The 18,642-nt window shown below is 33.4% G+C and overlaps 2 protein-coding genes across 6 annotated transcripts in view; one reads left to right on the forward strand and one right to left on the reverse strand.

Moving 5' to 3' along the window:
• Window positions 1-5,207, reverse strand: part of LOC115886124 (GRB2-associated-binding protein 1) — a 28,202-nt gene extending 22,995 nt beyond the window's left edge. For all 3 annotated transcript variants that reach the window (XM_030905192.1, XM_030905191.1, XM_030905193.1), the window contains exons 1-3: window positions 4,838-5,207; window positions 4,562-4,690; window positions 4,298-4,472 (exon numbers count right to left, since the gene is read on the reverse strand). In XM_030905192.1, coding sequence (XP_030761052.1) covers window positions 4,298-4,472; window positions 4,562-4,690; window positions 4,838-4,915 — 382 coding nt within the window. In that variant the 5' untranslated portion in view covers window positions 4,916-5,207. The remainder of the gene's footprint in view (window positions 1-4,297; window positions 4,473-4,561; window positions 4,691-4,837) is intronic.
• LOC115886125 (T-complex protein 11-like protein 1) lies at window positions 4,963-16,136 on the forward strand. 3 transcript variants are annotated; one of them, XM_030905196.1, is made up of 10 exons: window positions 4,963-5,098; window positions 5,699-5,837; window positions 6,060-6,333; window positions 6,601-6,744; window positions 6,803-6,922; window positions 8,481-8,604; window positions 9,567-9,714; window positions 14,981-15,221; window positions 15,582-15,711; window positions 15,775-16,136. In XM_030905196.1, the coding sequence occupies exons 2-10, from the start codon at window positions 5,728-5,730 to the stop codon at window positions 15,972-15,974; spliced, it is 1,491 nt and encodes a 496-aa protein (XP_030761056.1). In that variant the 5' UTR covers window positions 4,963-5,098; window positions 5,699-5,727; the 3' UTR covers window positions 15,975-16,136. The 3 variants fall into 3 exon arrangements, with proteins under 3 accessions (XP_030761056.1, XP_030761054.1, XP_030761055.1); XM_030905194.1 differs by lacking the exon at window positions 4,963-5,098 and adding an exon at window positions 5,363-5,633; XM_030905195.1 differs by lacking the exon at window positions 4,963-5,098 and adding an exon at window positions 5,363-5,592.
• Window positions 16,137-18,642: the final 2,506 nt, after the last annotated feature.

The raw sequence follows: 18,642 nt of genomic DNA on the forward strand, positions 1-18,642 counted from the left end.
ATAACAAGAGTAAGAATACCATGCTAACTACAGTACGTCTGTTCGTTCTGTAGCTACGGGGTATCCGTGAGAAGGGAAACGATATTCTCTGGATGTTTTTCGTAAAAAAATAGACGACGCGTCCATCAATAAAAATTCAACAAATTTGCAAGTAGCCAATAAAATGAGTGGGCGGAGCGATTTGCGGTGACGTACTCGTTAAGTCGACGTATAAAATAAATTGCTGTTTATTTAAATATTTTTTGTCCGCATTCCTTTCATAGACACAGATCCAGCAGACGTACTGTAAGTGAAATTAGCCAAGAAAGAAAAGAATTGGCTATAACTGTAACTCTGTATGTAACTGGAATTTTTCGAAAAAAAAACGTATATGCCTATATCGCCGAAAAGCTTAAAAATGGCGATTTTTATGAAGTCATGGCCAACTATGGTAAAAAATTACAGGTTTTAGAAAAAATCAGAAAACACAAACTCATTAGGTATGTGATTATCTACAACTTTTTGTCTAAAATAGATTAAAATGGAATTAGGGCCAATTATTTCGTATATTTTTCATTTTATTGATTTTATGGAAAGCACTGTTCATTAAAATGTTGTATCCTATGTTATAGGGCTTGTTTCTCTCTACAATTTTCTGTCTCACAATATACCGTTTGTGTCGGGGAAGGGATCATAGTTTCATAGTTGTCGATTTTCGACAGAAATCAGTGCATGTATATTATTTCGTATATTTTTCATTTTACTGATTTTATGGAAAGCACTGTTCATTAAAATGTTCTATCCTATGTTATAGGGCTTATTTCTCTCTACAATTTTCTGTCTCACAATGTACCGTTTGTGTCCGGGAAGGGTTCATAGTTTCATAGTTGTCGATTTTCGAAAGAAATCAGTACATGCATATTATTTCCGATTTTTAGTTTATTGTTTTTATGTATTTCATATAAAATGGGTCAGTTTTTTTTAGGGTACTATTTTTGTGGTTTTGTTTGTTTTCTTTATTTAATAATACTTTAATTAGAATAGTTTTTTTACATTTCCAATTACATATTGCTCGTTTGTTGCAGAATATAAATTCTTTAAATTTTTGAGATTAAGATTAAAATAGATAATTGATTTAAATCCTTGTTTATATGTTCTTAAAGTTGGTCAACCGACTAGACAAAATGTGCTGCTAACTGGAGGACAAATCGTGAACCTTTCGGGGCGGAGTCAAAAATATCGATTATTTTCGTTATTTTCCTCAGAGTAATGTAATAATATAGCCCGGGTATCTGCGAACTTTAATAGTGATCAGCTGATTAAGAAATTTAAACGAAACTGTTATTTTACTGTAAACTGTGGATTATTTTTGCCTGTTATTTTAAGAATTCTAAACCGTATTAACAAAGAAATTATTATTTCGATATGTTGGTACATTATTTATAATTTATGATAATTTTATGCTAATTGGCTGTTAATTAATATTTAAAAAAAAGTTACATACCTATTTTAAGTTGATTTAATGCAGGTTTATAAAAGAATCATTTCATTCTTAGATTATTTTATTCTAAATTGAGTACTGTACGAATTTTACGATATTTTTTTTTGAAAACATAAAACTTTTTACATTTTTGATGCTAACTAATTGGCATGGTATTATTGTTATGGAAATTAGCCAAGAAAGAAAAGAATTGGCTATAACTTGTAATTTTTCGAAAAAAAGATATTATACCTATCGCTGAAAAGCTTAAAAAATGGCGCTTTTTATGAAGCCATGGCCAACTATGGTTTACTAAAAAAAACATATGTTTGTGTCATATGTCAAAAATGACAGACTTTAGAAAAAAAAAACAGAAAACACAAACTCATTAGGTATGTGATTATCTACAACTTTTATCTGAAAACTTTTTGTCTAAAATACCGTATGATCGAATAAAAACGGCGTCAGCGATGGCTATGAAATGACGATCAATGATATTTCCCATATAATTTTACATATAAAATGACAGCGATCTTCACTTCATAGCCATCGTTGACGCCGTTTTTAATCGATCATACGGTAGATTATAATGGAATTATTAGAGACAAGTTTTAAAATAGCCAAAATTCGTTTTTTTCGAAATATCTAATAAGCCTTGAACTTCTCAGAAAAATCTGAAAGGCGCATATTTATGACCCCACAAAACTGCAATTCTTTCCCCATTAACCGACTCTCTATCTCCAGTAGTTTCTGAGATGCCCATAGAGAACATCGTACGAAACTCACCCTGTATAGTATTTTGAAACTAACTATTGTTTTTATTTGACTAGTTTAATTTGATTAATAAGGCTAGATTAATTTAATTTCAAATAAATTTGATCAGATTTTTTTTTCGTATATTCTGCTACCAGAAAACCAAGATTATATGATAACGCACTTTTCAACGAAGTTGAAGGAAGATATAGTATATCTATCACAATACTTAATAGAACTACTACAATTATTACAAGAAAAACAAAAAGAAGAAATACCCAAATACCCCTTCACCTACTACTCAACTACAAAATAAACGAATATAATCTCTTAAAAACACTACACAACTACTTATTCTTGTATTCTACACTGAACAAATTATCAAACTTACTAATTTATCAAACAAAAAGAAAAAATAACTAATGGTAGACTACACTAACATGCTATGGATACCGGGACATGTCGGCCTAGAGGGAAATGAACGTGCTGATTCCCTCGCCAAAATTGGTGCAGGCTCGCCATTCGTGGGCCCAGAACCGACACTTAGCGTTCCCAAAAATCTCGCAAGAGACAGGCTCTGTGAATGGGTTAGGGGTGAGACATTCCGAGACTGGAATGGCAGTCCCGGAATGGAGCATGCCAAGAAAATCCTAGCAGGGCCATCCAAACATAGAACAGGAGAACTCCTAAAGGCCGGTAGGAATGGAACGCGTGTGCTCACTGCAGTGTACACGGGCCACTGCCGGCTGAGATCTCATCTACAGAGGACGGGACTGGTGGAAGACGCCGAATGCCGACTCTGTATGGAAGATGATGAAACAATGAAGCACGTTATGTGTAACCCTGCCCTGCTGGGAGCAGGACCAGGTTTGAGATGTTTGGCAAACCCATGCTAGACCTATCAGACCTAGGAGACATATCGCCCTCAGACATAACGGCCTATATTAAGAGGCTGGGTCTTGAGGATGAACTTTGACGCTCTTGTAAATTAGAGCTTGTAGAAACTGAGCCACAATAGGCCCTCGCGGCCTCAGTGGAGGGTCCCCTATGGGACCCACTCTTAGTCAAATACAATACACTAACATGCTACACTAAACACTATAATTAAACTTAATAAATTAATCGAATTTTACACTATACCTTCAAAGAAAAAAGAAATATGAACATTTTCTAAAACTAGAAGAAACAGAACTTCCATACGTGCAACCAGGATAATAGGTCAGGGGGACAAAGAATATAAAATATTTTAAAATGTGCATTCAGAAAGAAAAAATACCTCGAAAATTATCTAAACAAACATTTTTATTTCTTATCAGTGAGAAGCATCGGCCTTGTCAGCCTTGAAGAATTTGTCGGGTATTTACAATGGTCGAATTGTATAATTGCCAGCTTTTATAGCATATCTAATAGATAAAAAGTAACTGGTCGATTAGTAACCAATTGGCACAGTCCGAAAATTATCGATTTTTATTTTCTCTGTTTTTATTGGTAGCTTCAAAATTCAGAGTAACAAAAAATATTTTTCTGTAGGGAAACCGGTCCTGCCATCTAGTAGTTTTAGTCCATAAACGTCATAGGTTGATCTACTTTAAAAATATATATACACGGTTTAAATATAAAAAGGGTGCACCAAAGAATGCTGCACGTAGGCGCCAGATACCCCAGGAACAGGCCTGTATAAGGTCATGTTAGAATATATTAGTATTTGAATAGAATATATTAAAAAACTACAAAAAAAGCAGTTTGAAGTAATGAATTTAAGTATACAGGGTACAGGGTCGGTCATAAGTCGTGGCGCATCAAAGTTTCATTTTTTTTAAAAGAAAAATAACAATTATAAACTGCAGTTTATAATCATCTGCTGATGATGCTAACATGGTTTGCGAAACGCGCGTCCAGTGTAAAAGTAAAAGTGTTTTGGTGTATTGTGGCAATTTAGTGTTTTAAAAAGTAACTAATTGATTTACCAACATATTCTCTATGTTAATTATAAATTAATTCTCCAAAAATAAATTCTTGTGAGCATTTTACAATACTATTAACAAGTAGACATCTCGTTTAAAGTGAAATACATGTAAATCTTACCATTTTCATCCTCGTTGGTCGACTTTAATCCACACACTCTACATATACAAGTGACCCAGGACTTCATTTCTTCCTCTGTGTCGGCCGCTAAATAGTAAGTACGATTGGGAGTCTTTATGTCAAACACATGATCAAATTTTAGGTTTCTCTCTTCAAGCTTTAGACCTAAATCAACCTATTTTCAAAAATATTTTGTTAGTATTTGACTTACATTAAGAAAACAATAGAAAGTAATAATAAAATCTTGATAAACAAATATATTACCTGATCACAACGATCCAAATCAATTAAACCTTTTAATTTTCTTCTATTTCTATCTGTATAATAGGTCAACACGTATTGTCCAGGTATATCACCCGAATGGGTCAACAGAAACCATCTTCTTCTCCACCTCTACAATCATTAATTAGAAATTACGTGTGTATAAAAATGTTTTGCTTATCTTTATTAAAAGTATGATTCATTGGCTAAATACTTTACTCATTTACTGATAATGTAACAAAATTAACAAATGAGATTAAATATATGTCAAAAACTTACTGCTCTCCAGATTCTTTTTGTTGGGGGTGACTTAGTCAGCCAGCCTTCCAAAACCACTTCCTCTGGACATTTTGCCATTTTTTAGCGTTTTAAATCTGGGATCCAACCATTGATGACTAATTTATTACCCTTTCTACTAAATACATGATCATTTCCAGTCGAATGAATAGACTTGAATGTTATTGCTTATTACGATCAAATGCATTTTAAATCGTTAAAATTAACTTAAATAACAATGGGATAGGTAATAACGTAAGACTTGTAAGTATTCTTTGTTGAAAAAAGTAAAAGCTAGGTATGGTATTTGATGAAATTTTTAAAATGAAAAAAAAAGAGAATGCAACTACATGCTGTCAACCTGTCAAATGTCAATGCTTGTTGTTTATGTTTTCCATAGATAACATATGTTTTCTGTTTCTTTTTGTCAGCTGTGGGTGTTTAATATTTTGTATATGTTTTTCACAATCATTGATGTGTCAGATAAAGATACATATAAACGTCAAACAATTGAATTTTTCCTCCCATTTATAAACAACGATCAGCTGAGAATGAAAAGATGGCGTTTCACTTTCGTTAAAAAATACATTTCATCCATCAGATATTCCCATTCCATAGTCAAAATTCGCAGTGAAAAAGTGAAAGTTAATGTTTCAAACAGCCCAGATATCTTTCATTAGACATTAAAAAAGCACGAATCAATGAAACATAAATAATTAACGAGAAATCATCTAATAAAGCTTGAAAGAAACAACCTTGTATGTTTTTCTTTGTGCACGAATTCACAGCTTGCAGTCAAGTAACAAAAATAGTATCTCGACCTCATTTCAAGACTACCTGTATTTACGAATGAACCGATTTTAGCAGTTTGAATTGGGATTAGTGACATCAACATGAATAATAAGAAAAGTGAACCCCAGGATATGGCAGCCTCTTCCAGAAATCGAACTGTTAGTGAATGTTCTTATAATAGCGATGATATTTCGGGATTTACAGGAAAAAGGTATGATTATATATTTACGATGTACTAGTTATTAATATTCTTTTTCTATATAATTTATTTTTTAAATAAAATAGTAAAAATGGAGTTTTTATACTCTACCTATTAGGTAAAAAAAGCTAAAATACTGCTTATAGCTAGTTTATTGATTTGGAATGTTTACAGTTTCCCCATGTTTTATTTACTTAAAGGCAATACATTTAAGTAGAATTATTTGACTTAAAGGCAAAGAACAACCTCCCAAACTTTCATGGTTGCCAGTGGATTAACTGCTGCCTCTCCACCAAAATTCGTATCATTAGAAGAGATTATGCAAGCTGCTAATGGCATGAAAGATATGAATTTGGTTCATCAAATTGTAGTTGATGACAATTTTCGTTTGGAAAAGGCTGAACCGGAACCAAATACTGTTCAGAGGGTAATAAAGGACACCATGACCAAAGCCTTTTGGGACGTTCTAAAAGAACAGCTAGCCGAAGACCCTCCAAATTATAACCAGGTAAATAAAATTCTTCATTTTTTTTGTAAAGGTAAACCATGAAATATTTTTATGAGTCATATAACATCAACAAAGAAGTCTGGCACTGAGAGCTAACCTTGTTATACATAAATGGATATAACAAGGTTGATTCATATTATTCTTTTATTTGTTTTTATAAAATATTATGGCTCGAAAAAAAAATGGTCAGATTTGTTTTGGAAATGAAGGTTGCTCACTGACATTGTTTTTTTTTCAATTATACTTGATATTTTTGATTTGCTTCAGGCAATGAAACTTTTGGAAGAAATAAAACATAATTTATTTGACCTTCTGCTGCCTCAACATACAAAAATTAAACAGCAGATTTCCGAGGTTTTAGATATAGATTTGATAAGGCAACAAGCTGAAAAGGGGATTCTCGATTTTAATGTAGGTTTTTTAATAATATTTTTTGGATAGTTTTGAAACTACACTACTAGTTTTTTAGTATTATGCACAGTACGTTATTTCTATTATGGCGAAAATGTGTGCACAAGTAAGAGATGAAAAAATCAACGAATTGAAGCAGACTACTGATGTTATTGAGGTATATAAAGGAATTTTAGAGGTCAGTATATTGTTTATAAGTTTTTATGTTTGTATTTTATATATGTAAAATTCATTTCAACTTTACTATTTTCCTTGTTATGGGCTTTCATACTATCACAGATTACACAGATTATAATCTTTGTTTTTTCTTTATTGTTTTTTGTGGTTCCAATTTTCGGAATCGGGTACTAGTTAGGTTACTAGTTTGCGCACATAGCACACCCACTTATGGCCTCTAAAATTGTGTACAGCGCCTGACCGGCACAGTTATTAGAGAGATATCGGAAAACCGAATAGCGTCATCCAGTATTTACGCGTACCTTATCATGGTTACGATATGCGCGAGTCAATTTTTAACGCAACACCCGCTAATAACGTTACCGCCTGACGTAATTTGCGGATCAATTACACCAAGCGCTCTTTCTAAATAACCTCTGGTAACGTTTAAAAATTGCTAAAATGGGCATGTGCGGGTATTTGACAACCGGAGCCGGCCGGCGAGATCTTTTATTTTAGGTTATGTTTGAATTGTTTTGAATTATTGCTTTAGTTTTATTAGGTAATTTGATATTTAAGTAGCTGGGATTAGTTTTAATTAAATAAATATGGCCCAAAATATGGATTCCACCTTTTCTAATACTAAAGAACCTATAAAGTGTCTTAGGTTTACAGCAGATGACGACTTAGCCCTTCTAAGAGAATTTGTTGCTTGTTGCCCTAAACCCACTGGCAGACGTTGAACAATAAAGCACTGGAAATAAGCACTTTAGCCCTTTAGTTTTAAAATACCTAGTAAACAAAACAATTTCAAAGTTTTAAATTCAAAGTTAGGTTAAGTTTAAATAGCGGACGCGACGCGATCAGAATTCTTTCCGGCCGATAACTATAAATGAAGAGAGTTAATACCACCTCATGTAAAGGAAATAACACCTGGCCTTATTAGCGTCCATGCACGCTATTCGGTTTAGCGATATCTCTCTATTATACTGTTTATTGTTATTTTACGCGAGTTTATTTTTGCACATAGGAAACTTGACTCGTTTGCACATCGTCATAAAAAACAATTTTCGTACCACGAATTAGGGACAAGATTTTTATCTCATTACTAATTACCAATACATTTTCTTAACAAATTGGTTTAAGAATCGCTAGAATACGTCTTTAATTTTCATACTAACTAATCTGTCAACATTTGGTATTAAACTAATTGATATTAAATATAATTTAATATCAATTAATATTATATAATTAAATACTAAGCCACTAGAGGTCGTCATCTATAAGATTCCCTATTCAAGGTTTGGCGAGCTAGTCGGAAAATCTTATGAATAGTAATTTTCTTTGAAAGTGTCAACTATTGGATGAATTTCAACAATTGAGATTTTACCTTAAAACGTACGAAAATGGGACACCCGTACAGTGTTAGCATTTTATTTGATCTAATTTTTGACATAGCGTAACATTTTTTATTTATTTTGGGTGATAGATCATTCATTAAAATATAGAAATTGTAGGGATTTTTGTCAAATTTTATTGACAAGAAGAAAAAACTAAAACAGTATTTTATTTTATTTTAGACTTTAGAATTAATGCAGCTTGATATGGCTAATTTTACATTGCAAATAATTAGGCCGGACATTATTAAAAATAGCGTCGAACTGGAACGAGAGAAATTTGCTAGTTATTTAGCCATCCAACCAGGTAGAAAGCTAGTTTTTTTAGAAATTGCTAGTTTACGCTTCGTTACGTGTCCGAAGAGAGCGCGCGATACAGGCGGTTCGACCGACGCACAGTGGATCGAGGTTAGACGCGCAACTAGGGGGGGGGGCAGTGGGGGCTTGGTTTGGTTTGGTTTGGTAACTTAAAATTGTGTTGCGGTCTATTGAGAAACACGAACTACTTTAAATAATATCGCATGATTAGGCAGAATTAGGCAGACCATTTTTTGTTTATAAACAAATACATTCCTCAAACATTATTATTTGCGATAAGAGGAAACGTCGATAAGCGTCGATAGTATTTTTTTGGTATTTTGAAAACTATAAAAATATGGATAAAAACGACGTTTAAAAAAACATAAAAAATTAATACATAATAATAATTTCAGAACTTTCTTAGTAATAGTCCAAAAGGTAGAGAGAGCCTTTTCTTTAAAATATAAAAAATAATATTCATCTCCGGTTTTTTAAAGCCTCCAGGAATATTTAGATCCTTATTTGCTATCACTAAGCGAAAAAGACAATTAAATGTGATGGGTTTAAGAGAAAAAAAAACATGGTTACAAATTTTATTCAAAAAATTTGTTGTTTTTTTTTAAACCAATGCTACTACTATGCGAAAAGTTTAATAGTGCGTCATATAGTTTAATTTTTCCAAAATCACTTATGGCCGCTCTTTAACATATGCAAGAGCCACTGTGCGACGCGTGTTTATGTTTCGGCGATGCAGGATACACAATAATAAGCATAGATAACGGAGCTAATTCATAAATTTCATAGGAAATTATTCATTGTTCATAAGAAAACGTTTTTTAGTTTTTTGATAACGCTGCGTCGCGCGTCGGTCGTATCGCCCGTATCGCGCGCTCTAGTCGGTCACGTAACGAAGCGTTAGAATAATATATCATAGTAATGGTTTTAGACTTCATTTTTGGTAAATTCTAGATGGTCTGCAGCATACCAGAAAATGGCTTTTGAATCATACTGCGTTAAATGAACCGGTGCCTACCAACGTAGAATACGAAAAATTCATTAGATCCTGTACGAAAAAAGTATTTACCAGAGCGTGCATAGATCTAATAGACTGGGATAGGTAAAGATAATTTTAGATATATGTACCGGGTGGCCAACTAAGAATGGACGCCGGCTGTTTCTCAGAAACTACTTATCGTATAACTTTGGGAAAAAAATTCTAATAAGTAAATCGACCAAGAGAAATCGCTGGAAATTATTTTCAAGTTCGAAAAATGTCCGCTAGGGGGCGTTTCTCTGATAGCCAATCAGAAAACAGCGTTTTTCTCAAAAATATGCAGGTGAACAGGTATTTTAAATATTACTATTGTAATCATCGAGAAATTTGTAATTTTTTTGATAGAGAGTGTTTTTCTCTATCTCATAAAATAAAGTGGTGGGGGAAGGTTAAACTAGCTTTTATTAAAATAAGGATAACTCTGGTTTAGGTTAACCGATTTAAATAAACTAGGGCTCGTTTAAAAGAGCTTTTCTTCCTTAATGATATTCAGTTTAAATTTTGTTTCCATAATTTTTTTCATGGTAGCTAGAGGGCGCTGTTTGACATCATAACAGATATTGCGCTTTTCCATAAGAAATTTAAATAGGAGGCTATATTTCTCTTTGCACAGTTAAATAGCACACAAACTTTCCAAAATATCAGCGCAAACCGCAATTATCTATCTTATCTCTAACCGAAGATATTAAGAGAAAAATCATGTTAGGCTATCGCTTAGGATTATCTGATCTAAAAATTCGAGTAGTAGGCTAGGAAACAAAAAGAGGTTAAACAAAATTGGTTACGTCAAAATATCAAAACATATATATTAATATCATTTTAATACCATTTAATTGTTTTTTATCTATGTTCGTTGTTGATTCGACCCCATAAATTAAAACCCAGGCATATTGAATCCGATGACCTAGCTGGTCATGGAAATATGCCGCTCCAGCGTCTCTATCTACTAAAGTAAGTCGTATCCAAGAAGACCCACACATTCATAGCAGAAAAAGCGACTAAGCTGCACCAACTGCATCATTTACACCAACTGCGTTTATGCTGATGAAATTGCAACAAATGCAATTTCATCATGATGAATCCCCTAACAAAATTGGCTATTCATCTCTTAGAAATTATGAATAGTTCATTTCATTCAGATAATTAAAAAAGTCCAATCATTCGCCATCCTAGAATTCGTGCCTAAATATTTACCGACCAACGGTCTTGGTTCTGAACTACTTGCATTCAAGGTAGATTTGGACCAGTATCAGTAGTGCATATTATTAAGATTCGCACCTTCGGGTTTATAAAAAAAGTGACCCAAACGACATAAACTTTATAATATAATAATAAACTACACAAACAACAGGTAAAACACAAACAAGTGAAATCAATGACGAACTTGAATTAATAGCTAAATGACGTTACATGAAATAAACCCCTAGTTTTCGGCTATACAAAATTTATTATTGTTAAAAGCAATATGGCGGCACAAAATTCCTAGAAATTTTAATAAAATTATTGATTGTCCGCAGTGGCGTATCCAGGATTCATGCCTGGGGGGGTCAATAACTCAGTATTATACCTAAATATATATTTTTTTACATTAACAAGTAAGTACCTACCTAATTACAGCTAGGTACTATGATAAATAGTAGGTATAAATAAATAACAAATATTTTTCTTAGGATAATGGTTTAATAATTTTTCTATACTTTGCTAAACTGTTGACCGAAGAAAGAGCCGAATACCAACAAACATTGCAGCCACAATCCGACATTCAAATAAGAACCGCAGCCTCTCCAGAGGATCAATATCAAAGAAGTAAAACAAATTTGCCAAACCCTGAAAAATAGAAAATCGCCTGGTCCAGGTGAAATTCCTCCAGAATTACTCAAGTACGGCACGGATAAATTATATAAGCAGCTCGATAGTTTTTTCCAAAAGTGCCTTAATGGTGAAAATATACCGAAAGAATGGAAGACATCATATATAATAACAATACACAAGAAAGGAAGTAAAGACGATTGCAATAATTATCGAGGAATCTCCGTGCTGAGCTCTGTTTCAAGGGTCTATGGAAAATTGGTCAAAAAGAGAATTGAGGAAGAATACCGGGATATGGAGGCTGAAGAACAAGCGGGGTTTAGAGCTGGTAGATCCACGGTCGACCATTTATTTACACTGACACAGATAATTGAGAAAAAGATGGTAAGAAATCAAGAAATACATCTCCTCTATGTAGACCTCAAGAAAAAGCATAAATGTACCCCAGTCTAAATTGTGGGAAGCCCTCGAGAAAACGAATATCAGCATAACATTAATTAAGGCTGTCCAAGAACTTTATAAGAACAACACTAGCCAAGTAAAGAAAGGACAAACAGTATCAAAGGGATTCAGCATAAACAAAGGTCTTAAACAGGGCTGCTCTCTATCGCCGACACTGTTTAAAATTTATTTGGAACAAGCTCTGAAAACGTGGAAAAGGAAGTGCGAACAGATGGGGATACCACTAAGCGACTCGATACTTTACACTCTGTGTTTCGCTGATGATCAAATAATACTGGCTCAAGACTACTAAGTAACATTACATCACAAAAAAAATAATCATTAACACAAAAATTAACTAAAAATTAAAGAAACAAATAACAAAATAAGAAGGAACAAACAAAAGGCCAAGTGAATAAAGTAAAAGCACAGATACAAATAAAATTAAATATTGTTACGTTTTTCGTCGGTTCCGTGTGGATAGAAAGTCACAATTTATTTAAACACTATTTATTTAACACTAATGAACAAAAATAATAACGATAAAAGACTTATAGAACTATTTACAAACGATTTATAACTAAGAATTTATTTTGAATTTTAGCGCGTCAACTGTATATTTATAACTGCCCCCCTGTAGGCCACGGCCGCCGGCTTTTATACCGGCAGGTAAAGAACTCTAGAATTGTCCATAGATCGTTAGGTGCGTAGAGAAGGTTTTCGAATGTTCTCGTATGTACTCGTCCATTCCAGTGGGACTCGATTCTTCTCGAACGAATGAATCATTGCGGTGTCTATGCGATGTTAAGGTCATCCGAGGGCGGGCCATATTGTGAGGTTAGGTCGAGTCCACACCGGCCCGCAACAATATCAATATCCAGGCTTTTTGCCTTTTGCCTGCATTTCATTAAGTACCTCCTCTGTACTAACAGATATTTCTGGATACATATACAAAAGGGATAAGCCATTTAGTCTGTCTTTACTTACGGTGTTACTTAGGTAAGACTTTAACAATTTTAGGGTTGAAAATTTCCTTTCAGGTGTAGCCGTACTAACGGGTGAAGTGCAATTTTTTTTAATAAAATAAATATGTTAGGAAGTAGTTCTTGGTCAAATCTTAACAGAGCATCGAGTGCGGAACTTGGGTAATCTTCTGGTGCATAGTCTTCAAATATTCTATGCTAGAGCTTAAATTCAGCCGAAACTACAGAAAATGAAGAGTTTTCTAAGTCGTTTTTATAAAAATCTATAGCATATATTTTAAATGCGATACTTCATAATCGGATTTTTTTATTTAGGGAGGGAATATAAGAGAGCTAAATGACCGTAGTATGTCTTTGTATTTAACAAATCGTTCTTCCAAATAGATCTACGTAAATCTTCTACGTAATCTAAAAAAAGAATAAAGATTGATAATCTGTAATAATCTTGAGCAGTTTCAGTTTTAAAATTCGGCCTGTTTTTTTGTCTACTAGTTATTCGGTTTTTTTTATTTCCTGTCCAAACAATTCGTTCATGTTTCTGTTTGCTTCTTTAAAAATATCTGCGAAGCTGGTATTTAAATTATTGTTTAAAATATAAATAGGACCGGCGCGCGTCGTGTCTGGAGGGGGCAATTGCCCCCTTTGCCCCCACTTGGATACGCCACTGATTGTCCGACTTCTGGACATTTTAATCTGAGAACTACCTTCGTATAATTAACCAAGAAATTCGTAAAAATTATGCGAATGGACGATAATGTTACATAAACCCGTTTAAAAATTTAAGACATCATTTTTTTTAAAAAAACGTCCGAAATTCGAATGCATGAAAATGAACTTAAACGTTTTGATATCTTGACGTTACATATTTACCTCTTTTTGTTTCCTAGCCTACTATTATAAGTTTTAGACCATATAATCCTAAGCGGCAGCCTAACATGATTTGTTCTCTTAATATCTCCGGTTAGAGACAAGACAGAAAGTTGCGGTTTGCGCTGATATTTTGGAAATTTTGTGCTCTATTTAACTATATCTCCTATTTAAATTTCTTATGGAAAAGCGCAATATCTGTTATGATGTAAGTGTAATTTTATTTTGCTTTATACTGGATATCATTAAGGAAGAAAAGCTCTTTTAAACGAGCCCTAGTTTGTTTAAATCGGTTAACCTAAACCAGAGTTATCCTTATTTTAATAAAATCTAGTTTAACCTTCCCCCACCACTTTATTTTATGAGATAGAGCAAAACACTCTATATCATAAAAAATACAAATTTCTCGATGATTACAATAGTAATATTTAAAATACCTGTTCACCTGCATATTTTTGAGAAAAACCCTGTTTTCTGATTGGTTATCAGAGAAACGCCCCCTAGCGGACATTTTTCGAACTTGAAAATAATTTCCAGCGATTTCTCTTGGTCGATTTACTCATTAGAATTTTTCTCCCAAAGTTATACGACAAGTAGTTTTTGAGATAAAGCCGGCGTCCATTCTTAGTTGGCCACCCGGTGCAATAAAATTATATAAGAGTTTCTTGCCTTGAACTGCTATACTGCTATACAGGGTGCTACAAATTCGAGGTACCAGCGTTGGTATCTCGGTAACCGTAATAGATACGAACATGGTTAAATTGGGGCAATGTTCACCAAGATGCCATCAAAAAAGTTCTAAAAATTTCAAAGACTGCTGAGGTTTTTGGAAAAAACGGTTTTGAAAATTAATTTTATTTTTTCCTGTCGTTACTTTTAAGAAAATTAAAAAACTAATTGCACATTCTCATAGCCACTTTATAAGGGCTATCTGATAGTATTTTTAGATTTTCAAATTAGCTGATAATTTGTGAGATACAGAGGCCAACCTAATTTTTCACAGGAAAAAATAAAATTAGTTTTCAAAAAAATCCGTTTTTTTTCCAAAAACTCAGCAATCCTTGAAATTTTTAAAACTTTTTTGATGGCATCTTGGTGAACATCCCAAAGCGCAACTTTGCCTTAATTTAACCACGTTCGTATCTATTACGGTTACCGATATACCAATGCTCGTACCTCGAATTTGCTTGTATATCTCCAAACAGAATAATTAGGTATCAATTTTACAGGACGCAGCCTTATCCAGAGACGTTTATTCTGGATGAAGAACGACTGTACGATTTGCAGGTCAGAACGTTCCGTCTGATAACAGCCGCAACGATTCTATTAGTAACGTTGAGTAATGCAGGGCCGGATTTACAAACTATCGGAACCTTTAAACAGTCACTAAAGGACCACATTATGATTCTGATTCAAAATATTAAGAATAACGAGGATCTAGACGATGTTTTACCAAATATAGCAGAACAGGTACCATGCGATCGAAAAAAACGGCGTCAGAGACGGCTAGAGAATGACAATCGATGATCATTTTGGCGATGTCAAGAAAAAAAAGTCCGGAAAGCAGAAATCTGCCTTCACTATGTTCGTACCCTGAGACGTCATTGCTTGGCCGGTATTCTTCTTGTGTAGTTTGAAATTCAAGAAAAAATATTTTCTCCGAATAGATTTGTGTGTCTGAAAACGTTCTATCCTTTTTTAATATTTCTATAATTAGTGTTAATTTTGATTTTTAAGTTTTATGTCACCTAAATGACGTCTACAGATTGACCTCGCCAAATTATCATCGATTGCAAATATCTCTTATTATTATTTTTTCTTTTAATTTAGGTAGTGAACGACGTAAAAGAAGCTCAGGCAAAGTACGATTTACAAGGATTAGTCCCTTCAAATGAAACGTCCTTCAAAGATATCGTAATAGATAGTGGAAAAGACGATCATAAAGTTCGTACTATTGTCAGTAAGTATTCTGCAAAATACTGAAATTTTTTGAAGTGTATATCTTGTTTTTTTGTTCTAATAGAACAACGTATAAAAGATTTCTTCTTGGACATTATCGAATCGGCAACAGCAGCTCCCCAAAAAGTACCATCCGGATTGACAGCGTTTCAGAGAGAATTGACAGAAATTGCCGGTCAGTTTCTGAGAATAGTCTCTCATAACAGTACAGTGTTTTCTATTTATTATTCGGATATTATAGCAGCAGCGCTGCCTAAACCTTAAACGTTAGCTTATAGTAACAATGTAAGATAAAAACAAGAGTTATTGTTTTTATTTACTACTAATTCAACTAAAATTAACTAAGATAATTTCTAAATCAGATATCTTGGATATATGATTTTTATACTGATGATAAAATATTAATAAATATAATATTTATAACTAGCCTACTGTTTTTTTACATTTTAACTATAGGTTAAAATGTGTTGCCCAATAGAATCTATGACGTCTAAGAATTATTGACAATGACAAATGCGTCTGTAATTTAAAGTTACTGGGAAATTGTATTTTTTTGCATATCGTCTGTCGAACTCTTCCCTGACTCGTAGGATAGACTCAAGGATACTATAGAGATAAGGATAGTTCGATTCTCCTATCTTCCTGCACTGTCAGTTTTTTTACGTCATCTATTGACCGAGTTGAAGTTGGCGCTAAAGATTTTAGACAGTGACAGTTATTTTTGCATTTGACGGACGAGCGCACAGTGCGTTGGAAGATAAATTTAGCGGGACAAAAGCGTTTGGTTAGAAATAAGCCAAAAAATATGTACTGATAAGAATAAATAGTAGACATTCCAATTGATACAAAAATGCATGAATATTCTTTGTATTTCGATACATTTTTATCAACCAAATTTGGTCGTTTTCTGCTCAGCAAGGCAGAGATCATACGAAAACAAAATATTTACAAGTGCTTATACATTTTATTAGAAAGCCAAATTATGTTGAAGATTGCCAAAGTAAGGGTGTAAAAGTGTACTTTTCTACTGTACATATATTATTTGTTAAAATCCTTCGTACCTTTGTTCTGCAGATATCAAACTTTTTTTTCAAATATCGATATATTGAATGATGTAGATCTTTTGAGTTACCAATAGTTACCAACACAGGTAGTCACAGTCACAGGGAGTTCAAGTTTAACAGGTGAATGCCCAAAAAAATTAATTTCAATCGGATAGTATAAAAACAAAACAACTCCATCAAAAGGCACTGAGTTTAAAAAATTGACTTAGATACTTACTATATATGAATTTACAATTACCGAGTGTTAAAATTAAAATTAAAATATCTATCTTATTTATTATTTTCAAAATAAAATATATTTTTTTAAAATAAATTATAGAGGGTGTCACAAGATTACAATTAATTAAAAAAAACTGCTAAAGAGTTTTTTGATATCATAATTTTACGTATTTGGCAATAGTTTACAATACGGTTTTTGTGTGTCATGTACGAATAATATCATAGTTTTATTATCTTGTATTTATTTATTAATAAATTAAGTTGTTAATAAATAAATAAATTTAACCATATAGTTGCTATATATTAGACCATTTGCTACGTTCTTAGATTTTAAGTCCCAAACATTGCTCTTGAGATTTTGTCCCGCTAGAATAACCATCCGCCGCACTGTGGAGCGCTGGTCAGCGCGTGACGTAGCATTCTACGGGGACTACGACAGCGGCGATTTGACGCGATCGAACAGTCCTTTAGAATATAGGTATACAGTCCTTGGGATAGACTTACCTATCGAAATGTCTATGATTATCAATATACCGATCTGGTCGTCGAAACTGCGTGGTCTGGAATTTAACGTGTAAGACAGTGATGTAGCCAGCTTACTGGAAAATCAAATGTATTAAAAAGAAATAGAAGTTGGGTTGATATTTGTTTTATGCGGTATTGTCGGATTTTGCATTAAAACTTCAAACCGCACAAGTAGAGGCGTTTATCAAAAATGTTGCATCTACGGTTCAAACTTTATTTGTTACAATTAGTTACTGATTTTACTACAGCTGTCATCTACATATATAAAATGCTAATGTTTATTGGTGTAGTATCTACTGAAGTAACGACTTGCTCTAGAAAGTTGCTTTTTTTACTAAAAGATAGCTAATTGGCTGTTCTAAAAACTGTCGTCGCCGGATTTTTTGTTTTTCATTTAATAGCAAAATAAAAACACTAAATCACCACAATACACCAAAACACTTTTACGGCGGACGGGCGTTTCGCTAACCATGTTAGCATGATTATAAACTAAAGTACAATCTACAAGTTGAGCGTTTATATACTCGCCCAGTGGGCACCGAGTGGGCGTGGCAAAATCTAGACAACCGAGTCAGAGCCCACTGAGCGTAACAGTTAGATTTCCGCCACTAGAGTAGTAGGAACAAAGAACTTGAAGGAATTGGACCGTTGTCTCTGTTCATACTATCTTTACATTTATTAATTCTGATGCGCTTTCATATGCATCTAATTGCCTGTAATTTAAACAAGCCTCAAATTAAATTTAATTAATAATGTAGATTGTACTTTAGTTTATAATCATCTGCTGATGATGCTAACATGGTTAGCGAAACGCGCGTCCGCTGTAAAAGTGTTTTGGTGTATTGTGGTGATTTAGTGTTTTTATTTTGCTGTGTAACACCAGAAGTTCCAACCCTCAACTGTAATTTTCATTTAATTAAAAAAAAATAAGTATTTTTTCTTCCCGTCCGTCGTGGCGGATGCCCAAGAACAGTTAACCTAATAGGACTGCTCATTCAGCCAAAAGTGTCCGCCAGGTGCATGCGAAAACTACTCGCTTTGTGACGTCATTGTAGCCCTTGTCATGGTTATTAGTCCTTATCCGGCAACCAATAATACACATACGTGCATTATTGGTTGCCGAA

The sequence above is a fragment of the Sitophilus oryzae genome, unplaced genomic scaffold (assembly GCF_002938485.1).
Source record: "Sitophilus oryzae breed Bouriz unplaced genomic scaffold, Soryzae_2.0 scaffold_467_pilon_pilon, whole genome shotgun sequence".
NCBI lineage: Eukaryota > Metazoa > Arthropoda > Insecta > Coleoptera > Curculionidae > Sitophilus > Sitophilus oryzae.

What these genes read in the sequence shown, in the direction of transcription:
- LOC115886125 (XM_030905196.1), top strand. Translation starts at nt 5,728, where the DNA reads ATGAATAATAAGAAAAGTGAACCCCAGGATATGGCAGCCTCTTCCAGA. An exon ending in ACCCTCCAAATTATAACCAG is followed by an intron (nt 6,334 to 6,600) that starts GTAAATAAAATT and finishes GATTTGCTTCAG; the next exon opens with GCAATGAAACTTTTGGAAGA. An exon ending in TACCAAATATAGCAGAACAG is followed by an intron (nt 15,222 to 15,581) that starts GTACCATGCGAT and finishes CTTTTAATTTAG; the next exon opens with GTAGTGAACGACGTAAAAGA.